The sequence below is a fragment of the Arachis hypogaea genome, chromosome 4 (genome assembly GCF_003086295.3).
Source record: "Arachis hypogaea cultivar Tifrunner chromosome 4, arahy.Tifrunner.gnm2.J5K5, whole genome shotgun sequence".
Classification (NCBI taxonomy): domain Eukaryota; kingdom Viridiplantae; phylum Streptophyta; class Magnoliopsida; order Fabales; family Fabaceae; genus Arachis; species Arachis hypogaea.
Window position 1 is genome coordinate 110,250,566 of NC_092039.1, and position 24,769 is coordinate 110,275,334.

The 24,769-nt window shown below is 32.5% G+C and overlaps 2 protein-coding genes across 9 annotated transcripts; one reads left to right on the plus strand and one right to left on the minus strand.

The window, feature by feature from the left end:
* Window positions 1-4,846: 4,846 nt before the first annotated feature.
* On the plus strand, window positions 4,847-8,505 carry LOC112797239 (receptor-like protein kinase FERONIA). The gene has a single exon (XM_025840060.3). The coding sequence runs from the start codon at window positions 5,483-5,485 to the stop codon at window positions 8,177-8,179; it is 2,697 nt and encodes an 898-aa protein (XP_025695845.1). The 5' UTR covers window positions 4,847-5,482; the 3' UTR covers window positions 8,180-8,505.
* A 7,141-nt stretch (window positions 8,506-15,646) lies between these two features.
* On the minus strand, window positions 15,647-20,668 carry LOC112797240 (thioredoxin H-type). 8 transcript variants are annotated; one of them, XM_029297940.2, is made up of 7 exons: window positions 20,565-20,632; window positions 20,179-20,219; window positions 19,192-19,607; window positions 18,673-18,762; window positions 17,238-17,360; window positions 16,227-16,349; window positions 15,647-16,109 (listed from the first exon to the last, which is right to left on the minus strand). In XM_029297940.2, the coding sequence occupies exons 3-7, from the start codon at window positions 19,273-19,275 to the stop codon at window positions 15,960-15,962; spliced, it is 570 nt and encodes a 189-aa protein (XP_029153773.1). In that variant the 5' UTR covers window positions 19,276-19,607; window positions 20,179-20,219; window positions 20,565-20,632; the 3' UTR covers window positions 15,647-15,959. The 8 variants fall into 8 exon arrangements, with proteins under 8 accessions (XP_029153773.1, XP_072092048.1, XP_025695848.1 ...); XM_072235947.1 differs by lacking the exon at window positions 20,565-20,632 and adding an exon at window positions 20,296-20,355; XM_025840063.3 differs by lacking the exon at window positions 19,192-19,607 and having other exon boundaries at window positions 20,565-20,668.
* Between the last annotated feature and the right edge of the window lie 4,101 nt (window positions 20,669-24,769).

Genomic DNA, 24,769 nt, shown 5'->3' on the forward strand with positions numbered 1-24,769 from the left:
TTTCCAGTATGGATTAATTGATACAATCTTAATTTTTAATGATTTGAAAATTATTAGTGAGTTTCCTGCAGGATTTATTGATGCAGTAAAAAGATTTAAAAATATGATTGACAACGTAAATCCAAGGGATATATCCCTAAAATTTACGAATAGTCAACCTATTTTTAATGAAGAAGAAGAATGCTTGGTTCCAGCACATCAAGTGATCTTCATGTCCGTCTTCCCAGGAAATTTTCAACCAATTGATCAAGTTCAAGATTTAACAATCTACAGTCATGAAGGAAGACTAGCCAGCACACTAGCAAGGGTCTTCGAAAGAACTCAAAAGATAACAAGGGAATCTCACACAAGAATCAATTATAAAAGCAGAAATACTTTGCTTGTGTCCAATAAAGGAATGAAATTGAAGAAAGAGAGATGAGACTCTTAGTGGAATTTGAATCAGCATTCTACAACTTATCTGGACTCTTAGAAAAGCTCCCCGAAGGGATAAAGAGGAATCTCTACTATTTGATAAAAGGCAGAGAAGACCACAAGTGCCAGCTATGTGTCTCAGAGTTATCTGAAGAAAGCAATAATAAAACGGAATCAACCCACATGATAAAGGAAGAAGACAACACATCTGAAGGTCACATGATGAAAGAGGAGGACAGCACATCTGAAGCATCTCTCAACATTATTGCATAGTGACGTAAGCGCTTAGGTCATAGAGCACCAACAATGTAGCTGGTGCAAGATAATAAACAATGACGTAAGCAATGACGTCATAAGAAGGGTAAGGATGGGAATTGTTCATCAGACCCAACCATTATAAATAGGTTGCTTAGGCAATTATAGAAGGCATCAAACCATAGAAAGCAGGAGGCTAAGAGTACTCATATGCTAGGAGAGCAAAGAGGAAGCTGCCGAGGCGATTCTATAGTTTAAAGAAGAATTCCCTTAGGAAAAACCAATTCTAAACTCCCCTCTGGAGTTAGTATCTACAATCTCCCCTCTGGAGATAAAAACATCTTATGTAAAATATTCTAAATAAAGGAAGTTTTTCTCCAGAAAGGTACGCCTTTATCCTAATCTCTTAGTTATGAATTATTTAGAAAGTTTAGAATTAACAGAAGAATCTGATTATTATAGATTAACTGCTTTATTAGATAATGAAAAATAGGCTGTTCTAAAAACAGAATTAAATCTCAAATCAAATGAAAATTTTAATAAACAAAATCTTTTAAAAGAAGTTTTTAATAGAAAAAATATAATATACTATGGAAAAATTCAACTTGAAGCCCCTATAAAGATAAAATCCGCCAATGGAGAACTTGAAATAGCTTTGATAAATGATGAAGAATTGAGTAAACAGATTGAGAAAATTAAGGATCAACAAAAAAGATCTAAAATTGGATGGATTCATATTAGTACTATACAAGTCTTAATCAAATCTACATATATGAAAGGAATTAATTCACCAATAAGCTTAGCAATCTGTGACAAAAGAATTACTGATGACCCAATAGACCAAATAATTGGAATTGTTCATGGAAACTTGGCAAATGTAAATGTTAAATTCAATGCCCATCTTGGATATGCTATACCTTTATCAACTGAAAACCTTGGAAGATCTATAAGTTTAGCTTATAAATTTCATAGAAAGAATCTAATGGAACAAGACGATGAACCTTTTTCAATTACATATGCAATAAATTATGCTTTAACAAACAGCCATCATAGAATAATATTTAAAAACAAAGAAAGAATTTATGTTGATGAATTATTTCAGAAAATTGTAAAAACAGAAATACCAAAATATAAAGCTATTGAAAACTCAGTTCTATTATTAAAAGAACCATCAGAAAAATTAGTTTCATCGAATTTTCTAATAAGAGAATCTAAAATTAATAGCCCTTTAAGTTTATCCAAGTTAAAGATTAAAGAAGAAAATTCTGAAATAAAAGAATTAACAAAAAAGGTCGAAAAATTAAATGAAACCCTAAATATTAAATTATGACAATAAATAAAGAAAAAATATATGTAACTTATCAAGACAAGAAACAAGAGCTCTTTGAAAGAGAAAATCGGTTGAATTATTTACAGTTTTCTGAAATAAATCAAAGAGCATTTGAAGCTCTAAAAATAATTTATGACAAGTTAAAAAGAGAAGTTGAAGAGTTAGAAAAATTAATAGAATCTCTAGAAAATAGTGATGAATCGATGATAGAATTTGCAGAAATTCTAAGATAAATAATGAAGCATACAAAGATTGAAAGACCAGAAAACAAAATAAAAAGAAAAAGGGCGAAAAAATTAAAAAGTAAAATAAAGGAATATAAAAGGGAATTAAATAATCTTCAGTTCGAAATTAATGACCTTATAATAAAAAGGATAGAAATAAGAACAAATATAAACAAGTTGGAGCTAAACTTAAAAAATTTATAAATGCTTGGAAAACCATACTATGACTTAAAAGAATTAAAGCTGTTGAAAGAAAAAATAGAGAATGAAGTTGAAAAATTAAAAAGATATTTAGAAACAACAAAAAGTGTAGAAATAAAAGAAGTTTTTGAGGATTTGAAAAATTATATTAAAGAAAAAGACAAACAGATAAAAGATTTTATATACAATAATCCATGCAAAAAAGAATATTATAAACTAAAACAAGATTAAATCAGAATTAGTAGAAATGGTCAATACTTTCGATTATGAAATTGCAAATTATAAGGCACCACCAACCGAATCTATACAAACTACAAACTTATTCGAAGCAAAATACGAAGAGTTAATAGAAATTTCGAAAAAGAAATTACAGGAAAAATCGATCAACTTTTAAAAATTGGTATCAGAGCCAAAGTTAACGATTAAGGGTAACACTTTTTCTTTAAACAACACTTTTAATGACACGTTTTTTCAGCCACAAAAAGACAAAAATCTGTACATATCCATCTTTACACTGGATGGACCCTTATTCAAATTGGCTTTAATATATAACACAAAATCAGAAACAAAGACAAAATATAAAGAATCACTAGCACGTCTGATATTTTGAGGATTAGGAGAGGCAATATGCTTTACACTTATACTCTCCTCAAAACCAATTAGAGAGGGGGTAAAAATAAAAAAGTAAAAAGTAAAACTCTAATGACCATATTGCCATTGCATATTCCAAATTTCTAAGTAAAACTCTAATGACCATATTGACATTGCATATTCCAAATTTCTATAATCAATTTTTGGTCATTGGTGGAAAATATAGGCATAGAGAAGCTCATTCTACACTATAGCATTTGCCTATGTTTAAATCATGATAATGATTGGTTTATTTCACACTCTATAGTTTGGCTCAGCAGAATCAGGAAAAGCGCGTTTGATATTAAATAAACAAAAACAAAACATAAACGCGTCAAATGTCATGTCCTCCGCTGTTTTAGATACTGCTTTTTAGTTGTTCATCCAAAAACTGATTTGTCATCCAATCATGAATCATCCCATGGGTCAAAATTGTCATTTCAATTTGTTGGTGGTGAGTGGTGACCACTTCAATTCAACTAAGCTTAACAGACAATTAAAATACATTATTATTTTAAAAATATTTAGTAACTAAAAAATTAGTTAAAAATATTCAAAATTTATTTTATTTAATATTTATTAATTATTGTTAAAATTAATAAATATTAAATAAGATAAATTTTTAATTTTTTTTGTCTTTCTAATATTATCGTTATTAATTATTGAAGTTTTATTAACTTAAAAACATAAGTTAAGTCTATTATAAAAAAAATATTTTATAAAAATTATTGTAATTTTTTTTCTTTTTTTAACGTATTGAATATATTAAAAATATAAAAAAATTATTATTATATTTTTAAAAGGTATCTTTAAGACACAGGTTAGTTAAATCTTAGTTATTATTATTAATAGTAGTATTTAATTATCATCAGTATCATTTAATATATATGCAAGAACCAAGAAGGATTATAAATGGTGGTCGCAACTAACCATACCCACAAAAAGTCAAATATAGTGGAAGTAAGTGGTGAAAGTGCTGGAATAACTTGCAACAGTAACAACCAATTGTATAGACACTAGTGTTCACACACACACATAAATGTGGAATTAAATCAATGGTTCAGGAAAAAAATTATATTTAATTATGCGTGTGAAATCAATAAAAATAATTATATTTTATAATAACTATATAAATAATAAAATGCTAATTTGGCATTTATAAGTCAAGTAATATTCAATGATTATGTTAAATGATCATATTGATATTAATTTTGAAAGGATATTAGCATTTAAATTTATATTATTATTATTATTATATTTTTAGTATTTATTTTGATCAATAATTACATAAATATTAAGCTTATTAATAAAAGTAACAATATGAAAATATCAAATTAAAATATGAATACAAAACATAAATAAATAATAATAGATTTTTTTTCTTTTGTTAGTTTTTATTTCTCATGCATTCAAGTAGTAATATAAATTGTAGCATAAAATAATTTTTTTAATATCTCTCCGTCCAAATTTAAGACCTTTTATCAAGTAATGTATGATCCACTTTTTTATTAATTAGACAAATCTTAAATTTTTGTTTTATTATTTTTTATAAAATTGTTAGAAAAAAATTTAAAAAGACAATTTATTAACTATGACTATTTCTCTATTAATTTTCAAATAAATTACATATATTTTCTTACAAGCCCGAAATTAAAACACATAACATGCTTTGTATATTACTCAAACAAACTATTTAAACTTTTGTTGTTCACTCACCGCACCAAAAGATAAAAATAATAAAAATAAAAATAAATAATTATTTTCAGGAAAAAAGAATCTTAGTTCCCATATTTAATGCAGTTTTCTGTTTCATGTATTTTTCTTTCTCATTTCCCTTTCTTTCCCTTTCCCTTCCTCTTTCTCTTTCTCTGAGCTCTAATTCCAACTGCAGCTCAAAACTCGCAACTCCAAATCAAATCCAACTTCCCTATATACCCGGAATCGTTCCGTTTTGACTCACCGAGTTGCCTCTTCAAGCTCTCTTCTCACTTCTCATGGCTTAAGGTAAACAAAACTTTCCACACTTTTCTTTCCCCATTCAATTCTCTTCATTAACACCATCATTTCTTGATTATCTCACACCCTCTGATTCGTTTACCCCACTGTTCATTAATCCTAGCTCATGTAATCGAAATTCCATTTTTTTTCTCTCTCTCTCTTTCTTGGATCATACTCTGCTGACTTTGTAATCTTGTGGTTTTCAAGCTTATCATTTCCAACCACAACCCCCCATTTTCCTTTCCTGATCTGGGTGCTGTTAAAACTTGAACTTTTCCCATAAAAATTAGATCTTTTGTGCAAATTTAGTGTCTTTGTTTGATTTCCACTTCTGGGTGTGCGTGCTAGATCATAATCCAATAGAAATTGCTACAAGAAGGGACAAAAAAGGAAAAAAAAAAGGGTTGTCTTAGTTTCAGGCTTAAGGGTCATGAGGAGCATCAATTGCTATGTTCCATTGTTTGTTTGCTTGTTGTTGTTAGGATTCTTAGATACTAAGGTTGTCCTAGGACAAAATTATAAGCCTGCAGATAACATTCTATTGAGCTGTGGTGGTCCTCAAACTAGTAAAGATTCTGATGGAAGGGTATGGCATAGTGATGTTGGTTCCAAGTTTGCATCATCCAAGGGAAACACCAGCACCTCGCCAGCGGCGACTCAGGACCCTGCTGTCCCTACTGTGCCATACATGAATGCCAGGGTGTTCCATTCGCCTTATACATACTCCTTTCCGGTGGCGTCCGGTTGGAAGTTCCTCCGGCTGTACTTCTACTCGGCGTCCTACAATGGACTCAATGCCAGCGACGCGCTGTTCTCGGTGACTTCGCCGTCCTATACCTTGCTCAGGAACTTCAGTGTGGCGCAAACCACACTGGCTCTGAATTATGTCTACATTGTGAAGGAGTACTGCATCAATGTTGATGGGGATACCTTGAATGTGACTTTCACTCCATCGACCAACAAGTCGAACGCTTATGCGTTTGTTAATGGGATTGAGGTTGTGTCCATGCCTGATATTTATACTGAAACTGATGGTTCTACCATGATGGTGGGTATGAATTCTCCTATCACTGTTGACAACAGCACTGCACTTGAGACTCTCTATAGGTTGAATGTGGGTGGAAATGATATCTCGCCTTCCCAAGATACTGGTCTGTTTAGGTCTTGGTCTGATGATGTGCCCTACCTATTTGGGGCAGGGTTTGGTGTGACCGAGCCTGCTGATTCGTCGGTCAAGATTCGGTATCCTCCAGGCACACCAAGTTATATTGCTCCACTTGATGTCTACAGTACAGCCAGATCAATGGGGCCAACTCCGAACATCACCATTCAATACAACTTGACTTGGGTTTTCTCTATTGACTCTGGGTTTACGTATCTTGTGAGACTCCATTTTTGTGAGGGAACATCAGTTATAAACAAGGTCAATCAGAGAGTATTTGATATATTCCTCAATAATCAAACTGCTGATCCCGCGGCTGATGTTATTGCGATGGCACAAGCAGAATACGGAACTTCATATACAAATGGAGTTGCAATTCATAAAGATTACGCTGTGTTTGTTCCCAATGGAGAGCCACGCCAAGATCTGTGGCTTTCATTACATCCTGATAAAACTATGAAGCCCAACTATTATGATGCAATCTTGAATGGAGTGGAGATATTCAAAATTAGTGATGCTAATGGTAATCTGGCTGGGACAAATCCTATTCCTCCTCCACTGCAAGACAACATTGACCTCGCTTTGGTTAGGAGTCATCATGCTACATCGAAGAATCATACAGGAATAATTGCAGGAGGTGTTGCTGGAGGAATTGTTGTAGCACTTGTCATTGGATTATTTGCTTTCATTGTATCCCGTCGTCGCAGGCAAGGAAAGGAGCCTAGTTCAAGTGAAGGGCCATCCGGATGGCTTCCACTTTCTCTGTACGGCAATTCGCACTCTGCAGCTTCGGCCAAGACCAACACAACAGGAAGTTATGCGTCCTCTCTGCCATCGAACCTTTGTCGTCACTTCTCATTTGCTGAAATCAAGGCCGCCACGAACAACTTTGATGAGGCTTTGCTTCTTGGTGTGGGAGGATTTGGTAAGGTTTACAAAGGTGAAATCGATGGCGGGTCAACCAAAGTAGCAATCAAGCGTGGGAATCCATTGTCTGAGCAAGGAGTGCACGAGTTCCAAACCGAGATTGAAATGCTCTCTAAACTCCGCCACCGCCACCTTGTCTCATTGATTGGTTATTGTGAAGAAAACACTGAAATGATTCTTGTCTATGATTACATGGCCCATGGAACACTCAGGGAGCATCTATACAAGACACAGAAACCTCCATTGCCTTGGAAACAAAGGCTTGAGATATGCATTGGAGCTGCTCGGGGTTTACACTATCTTCACACTGGTGCCAAACACACTATCATCCACCGTGATGTGAAGACAACAAACATCTTACTTGATGAGAAGTGGGTGGCCAAGGTCTCTGATTTCGGCTTGTCAAAAACCGGCCCAACATTGGATAACACACACGTAAGCACTGTCGTAAAGGGTAGTTTCGGATACTTGGATCCAGAATACTTCAGGAGGCAGCAACTCACTGACAAATCCGATGTTTACTCATTTGGGGTGGTTCTCTTTGAGATACTCTGTGCTCGTCCGGCTCTAAATCCGACCCTTGCCAAGGAGCAAGTGAGTCTAGCCGAGTGGGCGGCTCACTGCTACAGAAAAGGCAATCTTGACCAAATTGTGGATCCTTACCTCAAGGGCAAGATAGCTTTTGAATGCTTCAAGAAGTTTGCCGAGACTGCGATGAAGTGTGTGGCCGACCAAGGTATCGAGCGGCCATCCATGGGCGATGTCTTGTGGAACCTCGAGTTTGCTTTGCAGCTGCAAGAAAGCGCCGAGGAGAGTGGCAAGGGATTCGCCGGAATACTCAACGAGGAGGAGCCGCTATGCGCAGATCCTAAAGGGAAGAAGGACTCTGATGCATTGCCAATGTATGATGGCAATACTGATTCAAGAAGCAGTGGCATGAGCATGAGCATTGGTGGTAGAAGCTTAGCAAGTGAAGACTCTGATGGATTAACACCAAGTGCTGTTTTCTCTCAGATCATGAATCCAAAGGGTCGTTAAGTCCAAATCAAGAAACTGAAATTGAAGTTTAAATTCCAGGCACAAAAAACTACTCAAGTTTAGTAGTTTTAATGTGTTGCTTTCTCATCTGTTAATTACACAATGAGTTCAAATTTGAAGGGCTTTTCTCTTTTCTTTTTTTTTTTTTTCATGTTATTAATTTTCCTAATATTACTACTATTCCTTTGTACTGTTGTATCTGATTTATTATTTATTATTATATGTTTATGTAAGTTGTAATGCTGCCACTGCATCAAAGATTAACGAGCAAACATGTTGTAACGAGGTTGTTATTATCAATAACTTTTAGAAGATCATTCCTATTATTCCCTACATGAGATCATTTTCTGATGTTATAGGAAACCATAAAATTTGTGTTGAAGACAATTAGTGTCATATAATACCAAAAATATTAACACATTGTCTAATTTGTTATATATATTTGTAAGAACTATCTTATTCATACAAATATAAATTAGCTAAATGTGTATGTGCGAATTCATAGTGTATGACAATTAAATCTTATATTGTAAATTAAATTTTAAAAGTGATTTTATATTAAATAAAATACAATATTGGAAATAGGAGGATGAGCAAGCAAGTGGAGAACGTGTGTAAGAGTTAGATAGGAGGAATTATTATTTATTATTTTTTTTTTCAAAATTTTCCAACTTATATTTGTATGTCACCATGTCATATCTGGCTAGTGTTAGGTGAACAGCTGTATTGTGGTGTACAAATAATGAAAAAGAAGGGATCAAATTCCATGATTACATTTTTGAATGTGACACTTATTAGCACCGAACTCCCACTACCATATTTGTTTATTAATTTAGTGGACTATATAATATGTAGTAGAATATATATAATTGACATAAACAGCTTATTAACGTGTGTGTCTTTTTCCAGTATTCATACCGTATATTAATTGTTGTTTCTAGGTTGATTATGACACAAGTATGAACAAAGCATCAAGCATCAAGCATTTGACAAGAAGAAATAATTTTTGAATTTTGCATGAATATGATTGATTTGGTTGATAGCTAGTGTAGTGGTAGGCCTATTTATGTCCCCTTAAATTTGGGGTGATACGCGGAAAAAAGCTGTATATGGTTAGTTGATTATGATTTTTGGAACAATAATATTGCTATTTGAGTACATATATGTTTTATTTTAATAGAAAGATTTAAGTATAATATTAACTTTAGTATCTAAAATCTGACGACAAATTAGCTTCTGAAAATTAAAATATGCTCTTCGGATTTTATTAGTGCCCATTTTTAGTTATTCACTTGCTTTTAGAAGATAATTCAATTATAAAATAAAAAGTGAATTAGAAAATTAACAATACTACATGTATGCAAAAAAAGTCACCAATAAAATATAAATATATAAATATATAGTGACTAATTTAATACTTAATTTTTAGTGTATATATATTATTTTTAAGGTCACGTATATATATTATTTTTATTATCCAACAATATTATCCTTTATAATTTTTTTTAGGCCTGCTAACTAATCGACTAACTTAACTTAGTTAAAATATCAAACAATTGATATTATTATCCTTTGTAATTGTTGTTATGGCAATGAGATAGGCCCATTAGCCCCAAAAGAGGCATATGGCCCAATAAGGATCCAAGAGTCACTTTCTAAGTTTCATCTCACACTTGTTTTCTATTTTTTTTTATATTGATTAAATATATGTATAATACCTTGTTATTGAAGAATTAGATGTTTCTCTTTGATATGATGTTATTTTTTTAATTGATATTAATCAAATCAGACCTTCTAATTTATTTGAACAAGAAAAATAAACCACAAATCGGAGGGTCCGATTTGTACTTTTAATTTTTTTATTTTGAAAACAAAAATTGGATAGTCCAATTTTAATATCAAAATTTTTTAATTTTTAAAAACATAAATTGGATCGTCCGATTTGTGATCGTTTATAAAAAAAAGCTAAACAATACAAAGAAATTAGAGGCACAGATTTATGTAACCCACACAAGAATAAATCACTTCTCTTTTCCACACAATTTTGTGATACACATGCCTATGTAACCAAGAAAAAATAATAAGCTCTTTTTCTCTATTGACTTAGACATTAGATTTCTTACAAGCATAGTTATTAGAATCGGATTGGACCGGTCGGTTCAATTAAAAAACCAATAAATTGATGATCAAATTCGTTAAAAACTGGTTAATTCGTGCTTGAAACCGCTGTTGATCCGCGCAGGTCCACAATGCACTCGTGTGCCGCAAACCACTGAAGGAGCTCTGGATGTCCAAAAATTAAACTAATAAATGTGTAATAGAAGGCTTGAACAGCGGAACAGGGACCTTTATTATTATATATGACAAAAAATAATTATATAGTAATTTTGAATAAATTTTATTTTTACTTTTTTTTTTAAAATATGGATTCACATAAATATCAAATTTGATATATAAATTGTGTTATATTTTTCTCTCTCTTGTTCATTTAAATTAAGAAAAATTTTTATATTAGTAACTAATTTATTATCTCTTTTGCGTCATAAATTATATCTAAGAATTGATACTTAATACTTAATTGTTATTAATATATGGTTTAATTACTCTGTTAGTCCCTATAGTTTTGCGAAATTTTCAATTAGGTCCCTATACTTTTTTTCCTTTCAATTGGATCCATATACGTTAATTTTTTTTTCAATTTAGTCCTTATTAACGTTAAACGTCAAAAAAATGTTAGTGAATTATAAAATTACTTGTATACCCTTAGGGACTCAATTGAAAAGAAAAAAAGTATAGGGACCTAATTGAAAATTTCGCTACAACTATAAATATTCAATGAAAGATATTCCTATAATCCCTATTCAATGATTCTACAACAAAAAAGATATTCCTATAATCCTTTTTATTTTGTCACTATCATTTTTTTGCTTATTTATATATAAATTATACCAAAAATATTTTCTCTTTTTTTTTTAACTTTCAAAATATCTTATCTTAAAAACATACTAAAAAAATGATTGGATAAAATAAAACAGAAATAATAGTAATAAATATATATAAAATGAATTGTCAAAATTATCCCCAAAAATATAACAAATCAAATTTTATACAATACAACAAGATAAAGAATTTATTAACGTAATTTTTTCTAAAGAAAGAATTATATATCAGACAGAAGAGTATGTTCTCATTGTTTTGGACTCCACATGTTACTGATGCTTTAGCTCTCACTTTCTTCAAGTACCAGATACCTGCTCCAATTCCAAATGCCCCAGCAATCGAAATGTCAGTTATTGTTCCTGCAGACACAACACATTACCCTCATTTTCAACTTGAAAAAGTTTGCTATGAACAATAATCAATACACCACTTCAATTGATAGTAACAACTTGCAATTACATGTGCCTTCGTATTGTGCTGTGCAACATTATAATCTATAAAATAACATACACTTTTTAAGAAAATCAAGATTTTTTTGTTTGAGAAATAATATCAAATCTTGGTTTGAATCTTTATATGTATTTTCACAAAGATAACCTGACTTGTTTTCTTTGAAAAATAAAAAAGAAAAAACTGTTTACACTTAAAATGAGTAGCTATCCAATAAGCATTGCCATGATCTAACAAGTGAATTCATATTGGATTCAAAGAAATAAAGAAAATGTAAGTAGAGTGTAACTATTGGAAGCATACACACAAATTATCAAAGAAAGAATTAAAAATACTCACACAAAGAAGCAAGCTATATATGAAGAGTCAAAACATAGTTGAGCTATCCTCAACATCTTTAGAAGCCATACTTGTATAAGGGTTTCTAACACGTAATTTAAATTTTCCATTGCTTCCCCCTTCAATCCCATCAACTAAGTATCTAGGAACTTCAGGATTAAAGACAATATTCCAATCAACAAAATAGCAAAAGCCACTACAACCCTCTTGACTCCTGGAAGATCTCTCAAAATGCCTTCCACAGCTGCACATGTCATACCTCCAATTATGAATAATAATCATACACACTAACTACATTGAAAGTAGAATTGGATAGTGTTTTCAAGACTGAAAAAGATGAAGCTGAAGAACATATCAAAGTATTATATGGTGCAGGTTTAAATGGATTATAATTAGTACAAATGATTGCAAATTATCAGCAGCCAAAGCAATAATAATTTCAAATACAGACCTTAATTAACTACCGTGGCCCAACACAGTAATAAATCCGAGCAAGAATAAGAGGGATCAAATGATCAACCAAATTAGTTACTTGTAAGCAACCGATCAAACTCAAAAAATAAATAAATAAGATGTTGCTATCAAGATCCATGGACACTGACACTAGTTAAGATTTCTAAAATGAAAATGTGTAAACCCAAGAACTCCAATTTTCTTGGCTCAAATACTCTTTGAAAGATACGGTACAATACAATACATCCTTAATTTTGAAGAATCCATGGATCATAGCCATCAACAAAATTTAGAATATAAATTTAGAATATAATTTGAGAAACAAACAGAAGTTGCAAACAATTAAGTAAAACTGAAACTAAACTACAAATTCACACAACTTAAGAATTCACAGCTTGAGAGACAGAAACTGAAAATAACTAAAAAAATTGAAAAAGAAAACAACACAATATGAATAGAACACCCCTAAAACATTCAGCTTCTCCTTATTCCCAATCTCAGTCAATCAATTCTTCCTTAAAAACCAAGAGATTAAAATGGGACACCAAGATGAAGAAGAAAGGTTGGAATATCATCATATCTAAAATATCATTAACTATGTTGATGAATTAATTGGCTACACAGAAGATAAGAAAATATAACAAACACCACAAGTAAAGAGCTATCACAGCTAATTCTTAAATACTTGATATTAGTCCTTTGAAGATCTCACCTGTTCTCTGTTCTCTGACCCATCAGCCTGTTAGGATTTGGTTGAATTAGTCCCACATTGCTTAGGATAGCAAATGGAGTGGGTGGCCTAGGCTATAAATATGAGGCTAAGTTCTCCATTTGTTTTTGCACCAGTCAGAAACACTTTAAGCTTGTATCTGATTTTTCTTTTCCTCTGTACTCTTTGATTAGAGAGTGTTGTGAGGTGTAGTTAGATATTTGCTTTGAAAGAGTGTGGGTGTACTGGGGTGCCGGTGAGAGAAAGAAGTCTATGTGTTGTAACAATTTTCACATAGTGATATTCTCTGGTTGTCATTTGACAACGGCCGTGGTTTTTTCTCCGGTAATTGGAGTTTCCACGTTAAATTCTTGTGTTGTGATTGTGTCTATTTTATTTCTCTGTCAAAGGTGTTTTCTCAAGGGGGAATTGTGTCTTATTCCCAACAAGTGGTATCAGAGCTTCGGTTCGGTGGGATTTATTCTTAGTATGCTCTGTGGTTGCAGCCTAGTCTGACCTTCCACATCAGAAAAGAATTTTGCCCTGTGGCTTGAGGTTGATCTTTGGTTGCTGTTGTTGTTGCTGGAAGGCAGTGTGACTCTGTGAGAGTGCAGTTTGGAAAAGGTTCTGGCTAAGGAAAAACTTGGTATTTAAGTGTGTCCATTGTGACCCACCTCTCTTTCCTGGGGACCCTTCCTAGTGCACGGTCTACAGTTGAGTTATAATATTCCAGTATACGGTTGCAACAATGTCAGGATATTCAAGTGCTGTGAAGCTTGAAATAGAAAATTTTGATGGAAGAATCAATTTTGGCTTGTGGCAAGTACAAGTCAAGGATGTGTTGATACAATCAGGTTTGCACAAGGCGTTGAAGGAGAAGATCTCTGGTTGCTCTCTCTATGAGAGAAGATGATGTTCTCTAGAAGACAAGAAGTATCCTCATGGTATTACCGCACTGCCATGGATAAGGATGAGTTGTGGCAATCAGGTCCACAATTGCACACGGGCATTGGTTGGCGTTGAGATGCAAGGTGTGTGGCGGAGTTAGGTCGATGGCTGAAGAACTTCCAGGAAAAGCCAATTTGGAAGTTGCACCATGAATTTTCAGCAAGGTTTCGATCTGTACCAAGGCGAAATGCTTGGAGTGGTCTAATTCCAAGTGAGTATACTTTCATGGTGGAGTATGATAGTTCTCTGAACTATGATTGTCGGTATAGACAATGGCAGCAAAGAATTGTCGGTGTTGACAATGGAAGCTGAAGATGTGTGACTATTTCAATCAAGGTGGAGATTGTTAGGATTTGGTTGAATTAGTCCCACATTGCTTAGGATAGCAAATGGAGTGGGTGGCCTAGGCTATAAATATGAGGCTAAGTTCTCCATTTGTTTTTGCACCAGTCAGAAACACTTTAAGCTTGTATCTGATTTTTCTTTTCCTCTGTACTCTTTGATTAGAGAGTGTTGTGAGGTGTAGTTAGATATTTGCTTTGAAAGAGTGTGGGTGTACTGGGGTGCCGGTGAGAGAAAGAAGTCTATGTGTTGTAACAATTTTCACATAGTGATATTCTCTGGTTGTCATTTGACAACGGCCGTGGTTTTTTCTCCGGTAATTGGAGTTTCCACGTTAAATTCTTGTGTTGTGATTGTGTCTATTTTATTTCTCTGTCAAAGGTGTTTTCTCAAGGGGGAATTGTGTCTTATTCCCAACACAGCCAAATAAGCTCCATAGCTCCCCACTGAACCTGAGATTAGAACAGGGCGTTTCTTGAAGATTCTACCGTCAGCATCGACACCCGAAGAGCAGAGCAGCAAGGTGAGGTGCGGTTAGGCGAGGCGTAGTGTGATGACGCGATGCGCGGCACGGCGATCCACGGCGAGGGAACGCAACGGAAGCGACACACCACCGACGCGAAGCAGAGCAGAGTAGAGTAGACGCTAGGGTTCTCCATTTTTAGTACAAAATGCTAGGGTTAGTTTTGGTATTTTAAAAAGATGGAGTTGAATTTAATTAGTAATTCTAATCTAATTAGGAGAATATTCTATTTTCGAACAGAATATTCTGTTATCTCAAACGATTTTGTCACGACAAGGACTAAATTGAAAAAAAATTAACGTATAGAGACTCAATTGAAAGAAAAAAATATAGGAATCTAATTGAAAATTTCGCAAAACTATAGAGATCAATAGAGTAATTAAACCTTAATATATTTGTAAAAACATGTATTTTAAATTTTAAATTTTAATTTTATTTTTATAATTTTATATTTTTATTTAATTATGACCAAATCAACCAGGTGAATCAATAACTCATCAATTGACCCAGTAACCCAGTCGTATGATCAGGTTAATTATCGATTCGACAATTCGATTCTAATAACTATGCTTACAACGGTTCTAGTAACTATGCTTACAAGTGAATGTAATTTTATATATTGCATTACCCAAAAAATAAAGATAATATGTGTTTACTAATGTGACAAATAGTGAAAAACACAAGTTTCTTGCCCCAAGACTAAAACCACACAAGAAATGAGGTTTATTGCAGACAAAACCAAATGCCACCAATCAATCCAATAGAAAGGGAATCACATTTCATTTAAATTTGACAACAAAGTCACAACAAATTTTGGCATTACCAATTAGCAAAACAAGCTTGTTACAATACAGCCACATTACTTTGAATCAGAGACAATTCAAATGAAACATCTTCTATTTACACCCAAGGAGAAAAAATTTGAAGACATTCAAGTCACTGCAGAACATGTAGAAACATTCAGTCACTGGAAAAAACACCTAGATCACACTCAGCCTTGACCTCGAAGTTGTGACTTGCAAAAAGGAGAATGCACACGGCTTGTTTCGTACAAGAATCGATGAACAAAACAACAGTTACTGCCACTTTGGAACCGAGTCGGTAATGGCAGCAATCTTCTTCTGCAGCTCTGGCTTGTTTGCTCCTACAAGTTTGTCAACTTGTTGTCCGTTTTGAAAAAAGAAGAAAGTTGGCGTGGCTTTGATGTCCCATGTAGCGGCGAAGTCCTGCAACAACGAAAACCATGTTTCAGTAGTGAAACTAACTGAAATTGATGTATTTGCTAAACTTTAATTTCAAATTGATAATATGAAATAATAATGTTTAGTGCCTTTGTCACTTACGCTTAGTTCATCCACATCGACTATTAAGAACACTATCGATGTGAATTTCTCAGATAACTCGCAGTAATACGGCGCAATCATTTTACAAGGACCACACCAAGTAGCACTGAAATTCAGGATCACCTGTTGAACATTGAGCTTCAGTATTAACTTTGAACCAAGAGAAAATAAATTATATACTTCAAAAATTGAAAAGAGTGAGAAAATATGCTGAAATATCTGCAAACAATTTCATCATATCTATTGTATCAGAAATGGGAGTGAGTTGCCTTTAAAGTAAGAAAATAAGTGTGTACACCTATCCTTATGGGGATGAAAATGGAAATAAAATTTCATATATCAGTTTTCATAATGTTTTCCAAATAAATCTAATACCAAAAATAAAAACCCATTTTTACCCTCATGGAATTGATGCCTTTAACTTTAGAGATAAGATAAGTTTCAAGGAACTATATCCCAACTTCAAAGTGCATTTTATGTGCATGCGTGTCAAAGAGACATTAATGGAAATTAGGGACAAATTCTACGCCACTACCAAACTGGCCAGCGCAAATTTAAGTTCGAAAAGAGAGAAGGTATCTTTAGCAAGGTGCAAAAATGGATCCTTAGATCTCCTACCCTAATATCGAAAATAGAATCTTGGGCACAAGGCCGCAGAAGGCTTCCGATTAACATGTAAAGCCCTTCCAAATTCTTGATGAAATTAAACAGCAGGGAATCAATGATAAAACTCGCTATCAAATTTGAAATTAGACACTACCATCTCGATTAGCTTGTGACACATAATTGCAACAGAATAGAAAAAATTTGCTTGATAATAAACTACATGCATTACAATAAACAAAACACAAAGTGTAGTGTGTCTCATTAATATGGAGCGAGCTTAAGAGCTCTTTCCAAAGTTATTTAGTTATTACAACTCAACATTTCTAAAAGCATTAGAAACACCATTTAGAATCAAGTGCAAAAGATACCTATGTTACAACAAAGTAAATAAGAACGAAAACTTACAGTTTTGCCATCTCTTGTTGCTTCTTCCAACTTTTGCTCCCAAGCTTCGGAGCTGCTAATAAGTTTCACATTTCCAGAAGCTAACTCCACGTGTTGATCAGAATGTGTATCCGTAGATTCATCCTCCAAATATCAGAAACATGAGATCTTTTTTGTTAATTGACTGATCAATAAATGAAGTTAAATGATACACTAGTAAGCTCTAGCAGCATAAAGAACCACAAAATTTGCAAAGAAGTCTACAACAATTGATCCTCATCCCATTAATTGCGGTCAATATGGATCAAACACCACCAAACTAAGTTCCCTATCATAAGTCATAATTGTGTATATTGTGTTTAAACCATTTGTATTTAAATCTCTTTTAAATTTTAATAGTTTCCTCTAAAGTCTTTTTTAGGTTTCCTTCTGTCTCTGGCTACATGACTACCCATGATCGGATCCACACTTCTAACTAAAGCCTCAACAAACCTTCTTCTACTATGCAAATACCAACTAAGACCAGGAAAATCCTACTATCCCTATAATCAATGCTACTGAAAATCCCTCTTTCATGCAATAATTCCTAATCCTATTTGGTTTAGTGTGTCTGCTCATCCATCAAAACATCCTCTTATCCAACACAACATTAAGCTTATATTAATGTTGGCTTTCTATCACCAACATAATTTGCAGACTTATCACTTATATTTCTCTATTTTTCCTTTCTAGCCGCTATTAATGTGGAGGAAGGGAAACATCAAGAGGCTTGCAGCTGGAGTAGCTGATAATAGAAGAGGAAGAATAATGTTGAGGAAATGAGCTAGATTTAGAAATATCTGGCATAAAATAAGTATAAACACATCACCACCACATAAAATACAATGTTATAGGTTATCAACCATTCACCACTGAGAAAATAAAAGTAAAAACTAAAATTGGTTATTAACATATCTTCCTGACCTAACTGTTAGCTATCTACAAGCTACAACAAGAAATTTGTTTTCGTTAGTTGCCTAGGCAGTGTAATCGGAACCATTGATCATTTCTAATATTTAGATCTTTTTGAACAGTTGAGAAAAAGTAATATATTGCCCTTTTCTAATTCTTACATAATTTTTCATCAGTTGTTGCATCCTACTATTTTTTGTCCCCATTCTTGCTTATTACCCGTCTAACCTAACAGCTACAGATCATATACAAGCAGGACGAATATTCGAGAGTTAATATCTCAATGCAGCTGGCAAATAAGTAGGTCTTGGACACTAAAAAACCATAATCAAACACTAACACTTTAAAGTTACAAGCACAGCATAGTTAGAACTTTTTGTAAGAATATGCTATATATATTGAAGGAAACAGTTCATCACAGAAAACAGGAGAAAAGTTTCAGGCTTTTCAACTTTTAATCAGCATAGCAATGAAGAATCTCATTGATTTACCCTAATATTCTTACCTTATCCAAACAGTTCCCCATATAATTGTTCAAAAGCCACAAATTCTGAAGTTTGAGAGGAAATACCACCAAGTTCTGCAGAACAAATTTCTGCAAGGCCAAAAAAATAAAAAGGGAGTAAGAGAGGTACGGAGAACAATAGCCAACTCAAATGAATGTAACACTTTATTGGTTGGCTTCGAACCGGTGAGTTACCCCAAGGCCATAGTGAAAGCAAAATTCAAGCAACATAAGAAAATAAATTAGTAGTCTATAAGTGTTCACTTAAAAAGAATATCAGGAATTAGCACACATCTGAAGAAGGATACATTAAAAACACAGGTGCAAGAAACAGAAAACTTATATTATTGGATGACTAAGCAGGAGCAAAAATCAAGTGAAGGAATGGAGCTAAACCAAAATAAATATAAAAACAATGTGCACAAGGGATTCCCCATCATCTATGGACTAGTGGCAGCTGGGGTTTCATAAACAGTACAAACTGTCACACACACCCAACTTAATGTTGTCGATCAGAACCTTCTCCCGCAGACCCAATCGGACAGGCGGTATTCCTTCGTCAGCCCAGTTTCTCTCATTCTTGTCTAGTGTATTAGACTCCATTGTAGGTCATTCAGAAGGTCTCCTTTTCTATTTTAGGCCGGGCATATAGCAACAACCATGACATGGTTTCCTCAAACTTGAAGGTCGAAAGCATGGTCTTGAACTAGCATGGGAGCTTGGGTATGCATGTCAGGCTGTGGCTGCGCATGGTTCACTTGTTCAACCATCCTGAAGGTTGCGCTTGATCCCGATGTCAAAATCAAGTGAAAAACCTCTAGAATGAGTCCGGGCAACATTTATTGCTTAGCACCAATATGGTTGCTGCCTACATGGCTCACACAGGAGCAACTGATATCTCTTGACTCCAAGCTGTGGCAAATGATGTCTCCAAGCTGAAAGAGCAAAACAACAACTACAACAGTGCGAACAAGAATAGCACCACAGCAATAAAAATTCCTTCATACCAAGAAGTGCTCCAAAGCTCTCAACCGAAATCGACTCCACCCTCACTCTTTCTCTCCCAAACATTCTCCCAGCCCCAGGCCTTTTTCCTTCCTCAAATCCTCTGAGTTCTACTCTCACCCACCCACCCCCTCCTTTAAGATTCTTAAGGCTGATTTGGTTTGCTATGCTCTTTTTTGTTTCAGCATTTCTTGCCCCAAATAGATATGCACATGGTCCAATTCTAAAATTCTAACGCATTAAGAACTCTATTAAGTGTTCCCAATATGCAAAGCACAGTTTCTTTTTCTCTTTTAAATTGCATAGGTTGCTCAGAACTCTGTGATTACAGAACAGACTTTCTATATCTGGAATTTAAAGTTGCAAGCTTTCCATAAATTTGCACATAATAAAGAGAACCCCACGAAAATCATGCATTAAAAGAAACAATAAATGAAGAGAAAACAAGGGTTTATTTCTGCAATCAGAAAAAAAAATAGAGAAAAGGGACAATTAAATTACCTGAAACAATTGAAGGGTCTAAGTCTGAGATAGTTGAATTGCTGCAGATAGAAACACTGAAAGGGTTAAGAACAGCAAATTGAATATTTAAAGGGGAATTTGAGAAACTATCACTACTTTTCGGAGAAGATAAGGAGCAAGAGTCATGTGCTGGCGTGAATTAAATTGACGTTTGTTTACTTGTTTTTGTTGACACATAAAAACAGAAACAGAAACCAAAAACCAAAAAAAAAAAGGGGAAAAAACCAAAAAGAAAATAAACAATAAATAAATAATTAATAGGTTATTGATGAACAAACTACTTATTAATTCAGGTGAAATTGTTACTTCTGGTAATAAAACAGATTAGAAAGAAAAAAAAAAGTTTTGAGTATCGTTATTTGTACATCTAGAATCTCCACACCCCGTAATACAGATGGGAGAGGGTGTTAAGAGTGTAGAAAAATAACCCCTCTCTCTAATGGGCAAGAGAAATTAGGGTTCTTATTTCTTAATAATAATAATAATTTATCTAATTAAAGAAAAAAATAGTGGTTAATAAAATAAAATATTAAAATTATTTAAAGCATAATCTTTTATCATAAATTGGGGAAATGATATGGTTTTTAAAAGTTGATTTTTAATCATTTTAATTATACAAAAAAAAAATTTAAAATTTAACAAATGATACAAGTATACAACATTTCATTTTTTAAAGAAACAATTTATAAACAGAAGAACAGTAACTAACTCTCTGTGATCATGTGTGTCATTAATACACAAATTAAGAAATTAATTTATCTTAATTATATATTAAATATATATTGAGAATCGTTTATGTAACTTAAGCTAAGGACAAAAATTGGATAAAGCTCTAGTAGTAATTTATGGTTTTATAAAAAAAACATTTTAATTAAATGACAGTACAGAATATTTTAAACTCTAGTATATCAAATTAAACTCATAAATAACTGAATAAATGTCACAAGAGAAATAGTTTAAGAGACCAGGTTTTATTCTATTGATTAATGTTAGAGGCATATCTACTTAAAAAAAAAAATGATTAATTAATAGTTGGTGGGATTTGGGATGGAGAATGAGCAATGTACGTAAAAAAAATGCAGATTACTTAAAAATAAAGTAAGACCAAATCGAAGCTTAAGATGCCAAAAAACCAGTGTTGATGTTGCTTTTCTTAATATATTTTCACTGTCATGTCACTAAATTTGAAACAGAAGATTCACATTGATAGTCTACTTGATTATTTAGAACAAATTTTTTATTAGATCTAAAATGAATTAAAAGGTTTTGTTTGTGATGACTAATTGAGTAATTGACTATTATTATGGTAGTTTTGATTATTGTACAATTTTAATAATATTTAAAAAATATTAAAATATATACATGAGACATGTTTATATGATGACTAACTAACTACTATTATATAGTGATGATAATGGTTATCGTACCATTTTAGTAATATTTAAAAATATTAAAATAATGTTTTTTGATATTTAAAAATATTTTTTAATTTAAAATATATTATAAAAAAATGAAAATTTTGACATTAATTTTAACCATATCTTTTTAAGTATTTTCAAGTTCGTCTTAGATTAGTATATTTAAGGTTTCTAGCAACATTCCTTCCAAAAAAAAAAGGTTTCTAACAATATTGTATGCAACATGGTTAAGAAACATATGTATTTCACATGATTAAAATGTGTAGCAAAGGTGAGAAAGTTGGGGGTCTTTCAATGTTGGCAGGCTGGTGTGTCCATAATATAGTTTATTAATTTTAGTTGTATTCACATGTGTTTGTTCAAAAACACCAACCACCATTGGGCCACAACAAAAGCTAAAGGGCAACACAATTGGCCGTTGATAATAAGCAGTTACATGTGAATCCAACTTTAATTTTCTGTTGAGCAACCATAATGAATGCTTCACCAAGTTTGATTATATTGGGGAAAAGAGAAAAATTGATTATGTTTGCAATAATAATGATTTTCTTGGTAATTTTACATACATGTTAAATTTTTGATGATTTATTCTGGTCAAATAATCAAATGTGCTTTTCATATTATAATATTTTTTTTAGAAATAAGTATTGTTTTAGTCATTGAAATTTACGGTCAAATTTAATTTTTTTTTTAATTTTTTTAGTTCAAAATGATCATCAATATTTTATTTAATATTAAAATAATATTTTTGACAATTTTAATCTTTTATAAAATTTGATAATTGAAAAAATTCTCTTTACCTCTCATCAGTCATCATCCTCCATCATGACAAAGAAAATGACGACAACGACAAAAGCATATTTTTTTATCATTTTTGTTCTGCTGAAGCAAATCTAGAATTTTTCACTTCTTTGCCTGCAATAGCAATAACATTCGATCCTGTCGAATTGCTCTTCTTACATCTATTTGGCAAAGCCTGAACTAGATTCGGAGTCCACACAAAGTACTTCTCTAGTGAAATTCCATCCAAATCGTCGTCTACCTTCGACGAAGACAATGACGACGTTGGAGGATCGTGGCTACTCCAGCGATTCTCCACATCTTTGTCGATTAATAACTCTTCCATCGAAAGTCAAATGCAGACGCCATTGCCGTTAGATCCACCGCCGCACTCTGGTGAAGTTCTAGCAAAGACTTGGTTGAAGATTGGGAAAGAAGACCATTGTAGCGATTAAAGAAAATGTCATTAGCAACCTTTTGAAACGCTATGAACCCAAAAATTAGTATTGTCGTTTTGGAGATGATCTTGCTGGTTGTTGTTTGGGTAAAGATCTGTGTCTTTTCAAGGAAGAGAGTAGTGCTCTCGTGTAACTTGATCAGCGATGTGTGCAAGTTTGTGAGAAGAGTAAGTGTTAAAGCTTGGGCTCACAAACAAGTACTCCTCAATCTCTTCTTCATCTTGTTTCAATAATTCTATAAATTTTTCAGTTTCTCAGGTAGTGTTGTTAGTGGTGACTATGGATAAGAAGGTAGTGCTAGTAGATATAGGATGGGAACTGATACAGTAGTAGAAGTATTTTTGTTATTTAAAAAATATTATCTTCAAAAGGACGATTTTAATACTAAATAGAATGTTAAGGATCATTTCAAAAAAAAAATAAATTTACAGACGATTTTAATTTTGATTCTAAATTTTAGGGATAAGTACTTATTTTTTTTAAGTATTTCATCTATTTTTAAATTAATCCCTCTTTGTATTTTTTCAATCTATTTTTTTCCAAAACTGTTTCTATAGCATCTCACATTCAAGCTTTCAAATAAATTTGCGCCAACAAGTCAATAACTGCTTGCTCTAAAAAGAACTCCAGATATACACGGGTGATTGAGAACTTTACCAATCAATTCATGTATTTACAAGATATTGAAGCTAAGTGGGTTGATGCACTCTATGTTGAAAGACGACTATTCCGATATAGAATAAAATTAAAGTAAGACGTACGCGATGACATGCATAGAGACAAATTATTTAACTATATGATATATTTTTTAAGTGTTATATTATTTAAAAATTGATTAGATAATATGTAAAATAATATTAAATTTAAATTATTTTATATTAAAAATATTTTACAGAAAATTCATTTGACAATTTTTATATCATTCTATATAATTATTCACTAAAACATAATACAAATTGAAATTTAGTTTATTGTTTTAAGAATTTGAATTCATTTATTTTTAAAAAAGACATAAAATTTTTATACTAGAGTTATACAAAGTTACATCTTCATTTGTTGTTTCTATTTTTATATTTGCTTTAGTTACGATACTTTATCTTCTTATGCAATATTCTTTAGTTTGCAAATAATTACAGAAAAATGAATGAATGAGAATGAAAATATCAAAAGTATAATATAAAATTATGAATATAATCATGATATATTTGAATGTATCTAATATAAAAATGTGTTAAATTTGAACTTATTAAGAGGAGTTTTTGACATTTTGTATGAGATATTAAGAAATAAATAGTAATAAGAGTCTTATGCAACATGAATAAATATATCAAATAGTATAATAGTAAGAGTTTTAACATATATAAGTTGTAGAATTTGAATATTCGCAACTAAAATTTTGAGTAAAATCTCACTCCGATCCTTGACAATTTTCCGAAACCCCCTATCCGCCCTTTAAAGAAAATATAATGTCATCGCGATGTCTACCATCACATCTGTTGGACATTCTAGCCCTTGTGTGAAACTCTCCGGCAAGAGGAGGCGACTGACGAGAGGACTTTTGCTAGTAAAGAATTTCATAAAAATAATCGCGTTGTAAGTATAGCTTCTAAACCAACAAAGAGTCCTTTTGCACAAAAGTCTTGGTTGTCACTTAAGTAAACCCAATAAAATTTAAAACCGAAGTATTGAAACCTCGGGTTGTCTCTCAAGAAATTGCAGGAAAGTATGATTTATTATTGGTTATGGAAAAGGTATCTTTTTGGGTTTTTTAAGATAAGAAGCAACAATAGTAAATGGCAATGGAAACAAACTAATTATAAAAACTCTTGGCAAGGTATGAGAACTGAAAATCCTGTCATAGTTATCCTTATCACTGGTGATGAGAATTGTTCACTGCTCCCACTTAGTTAACTC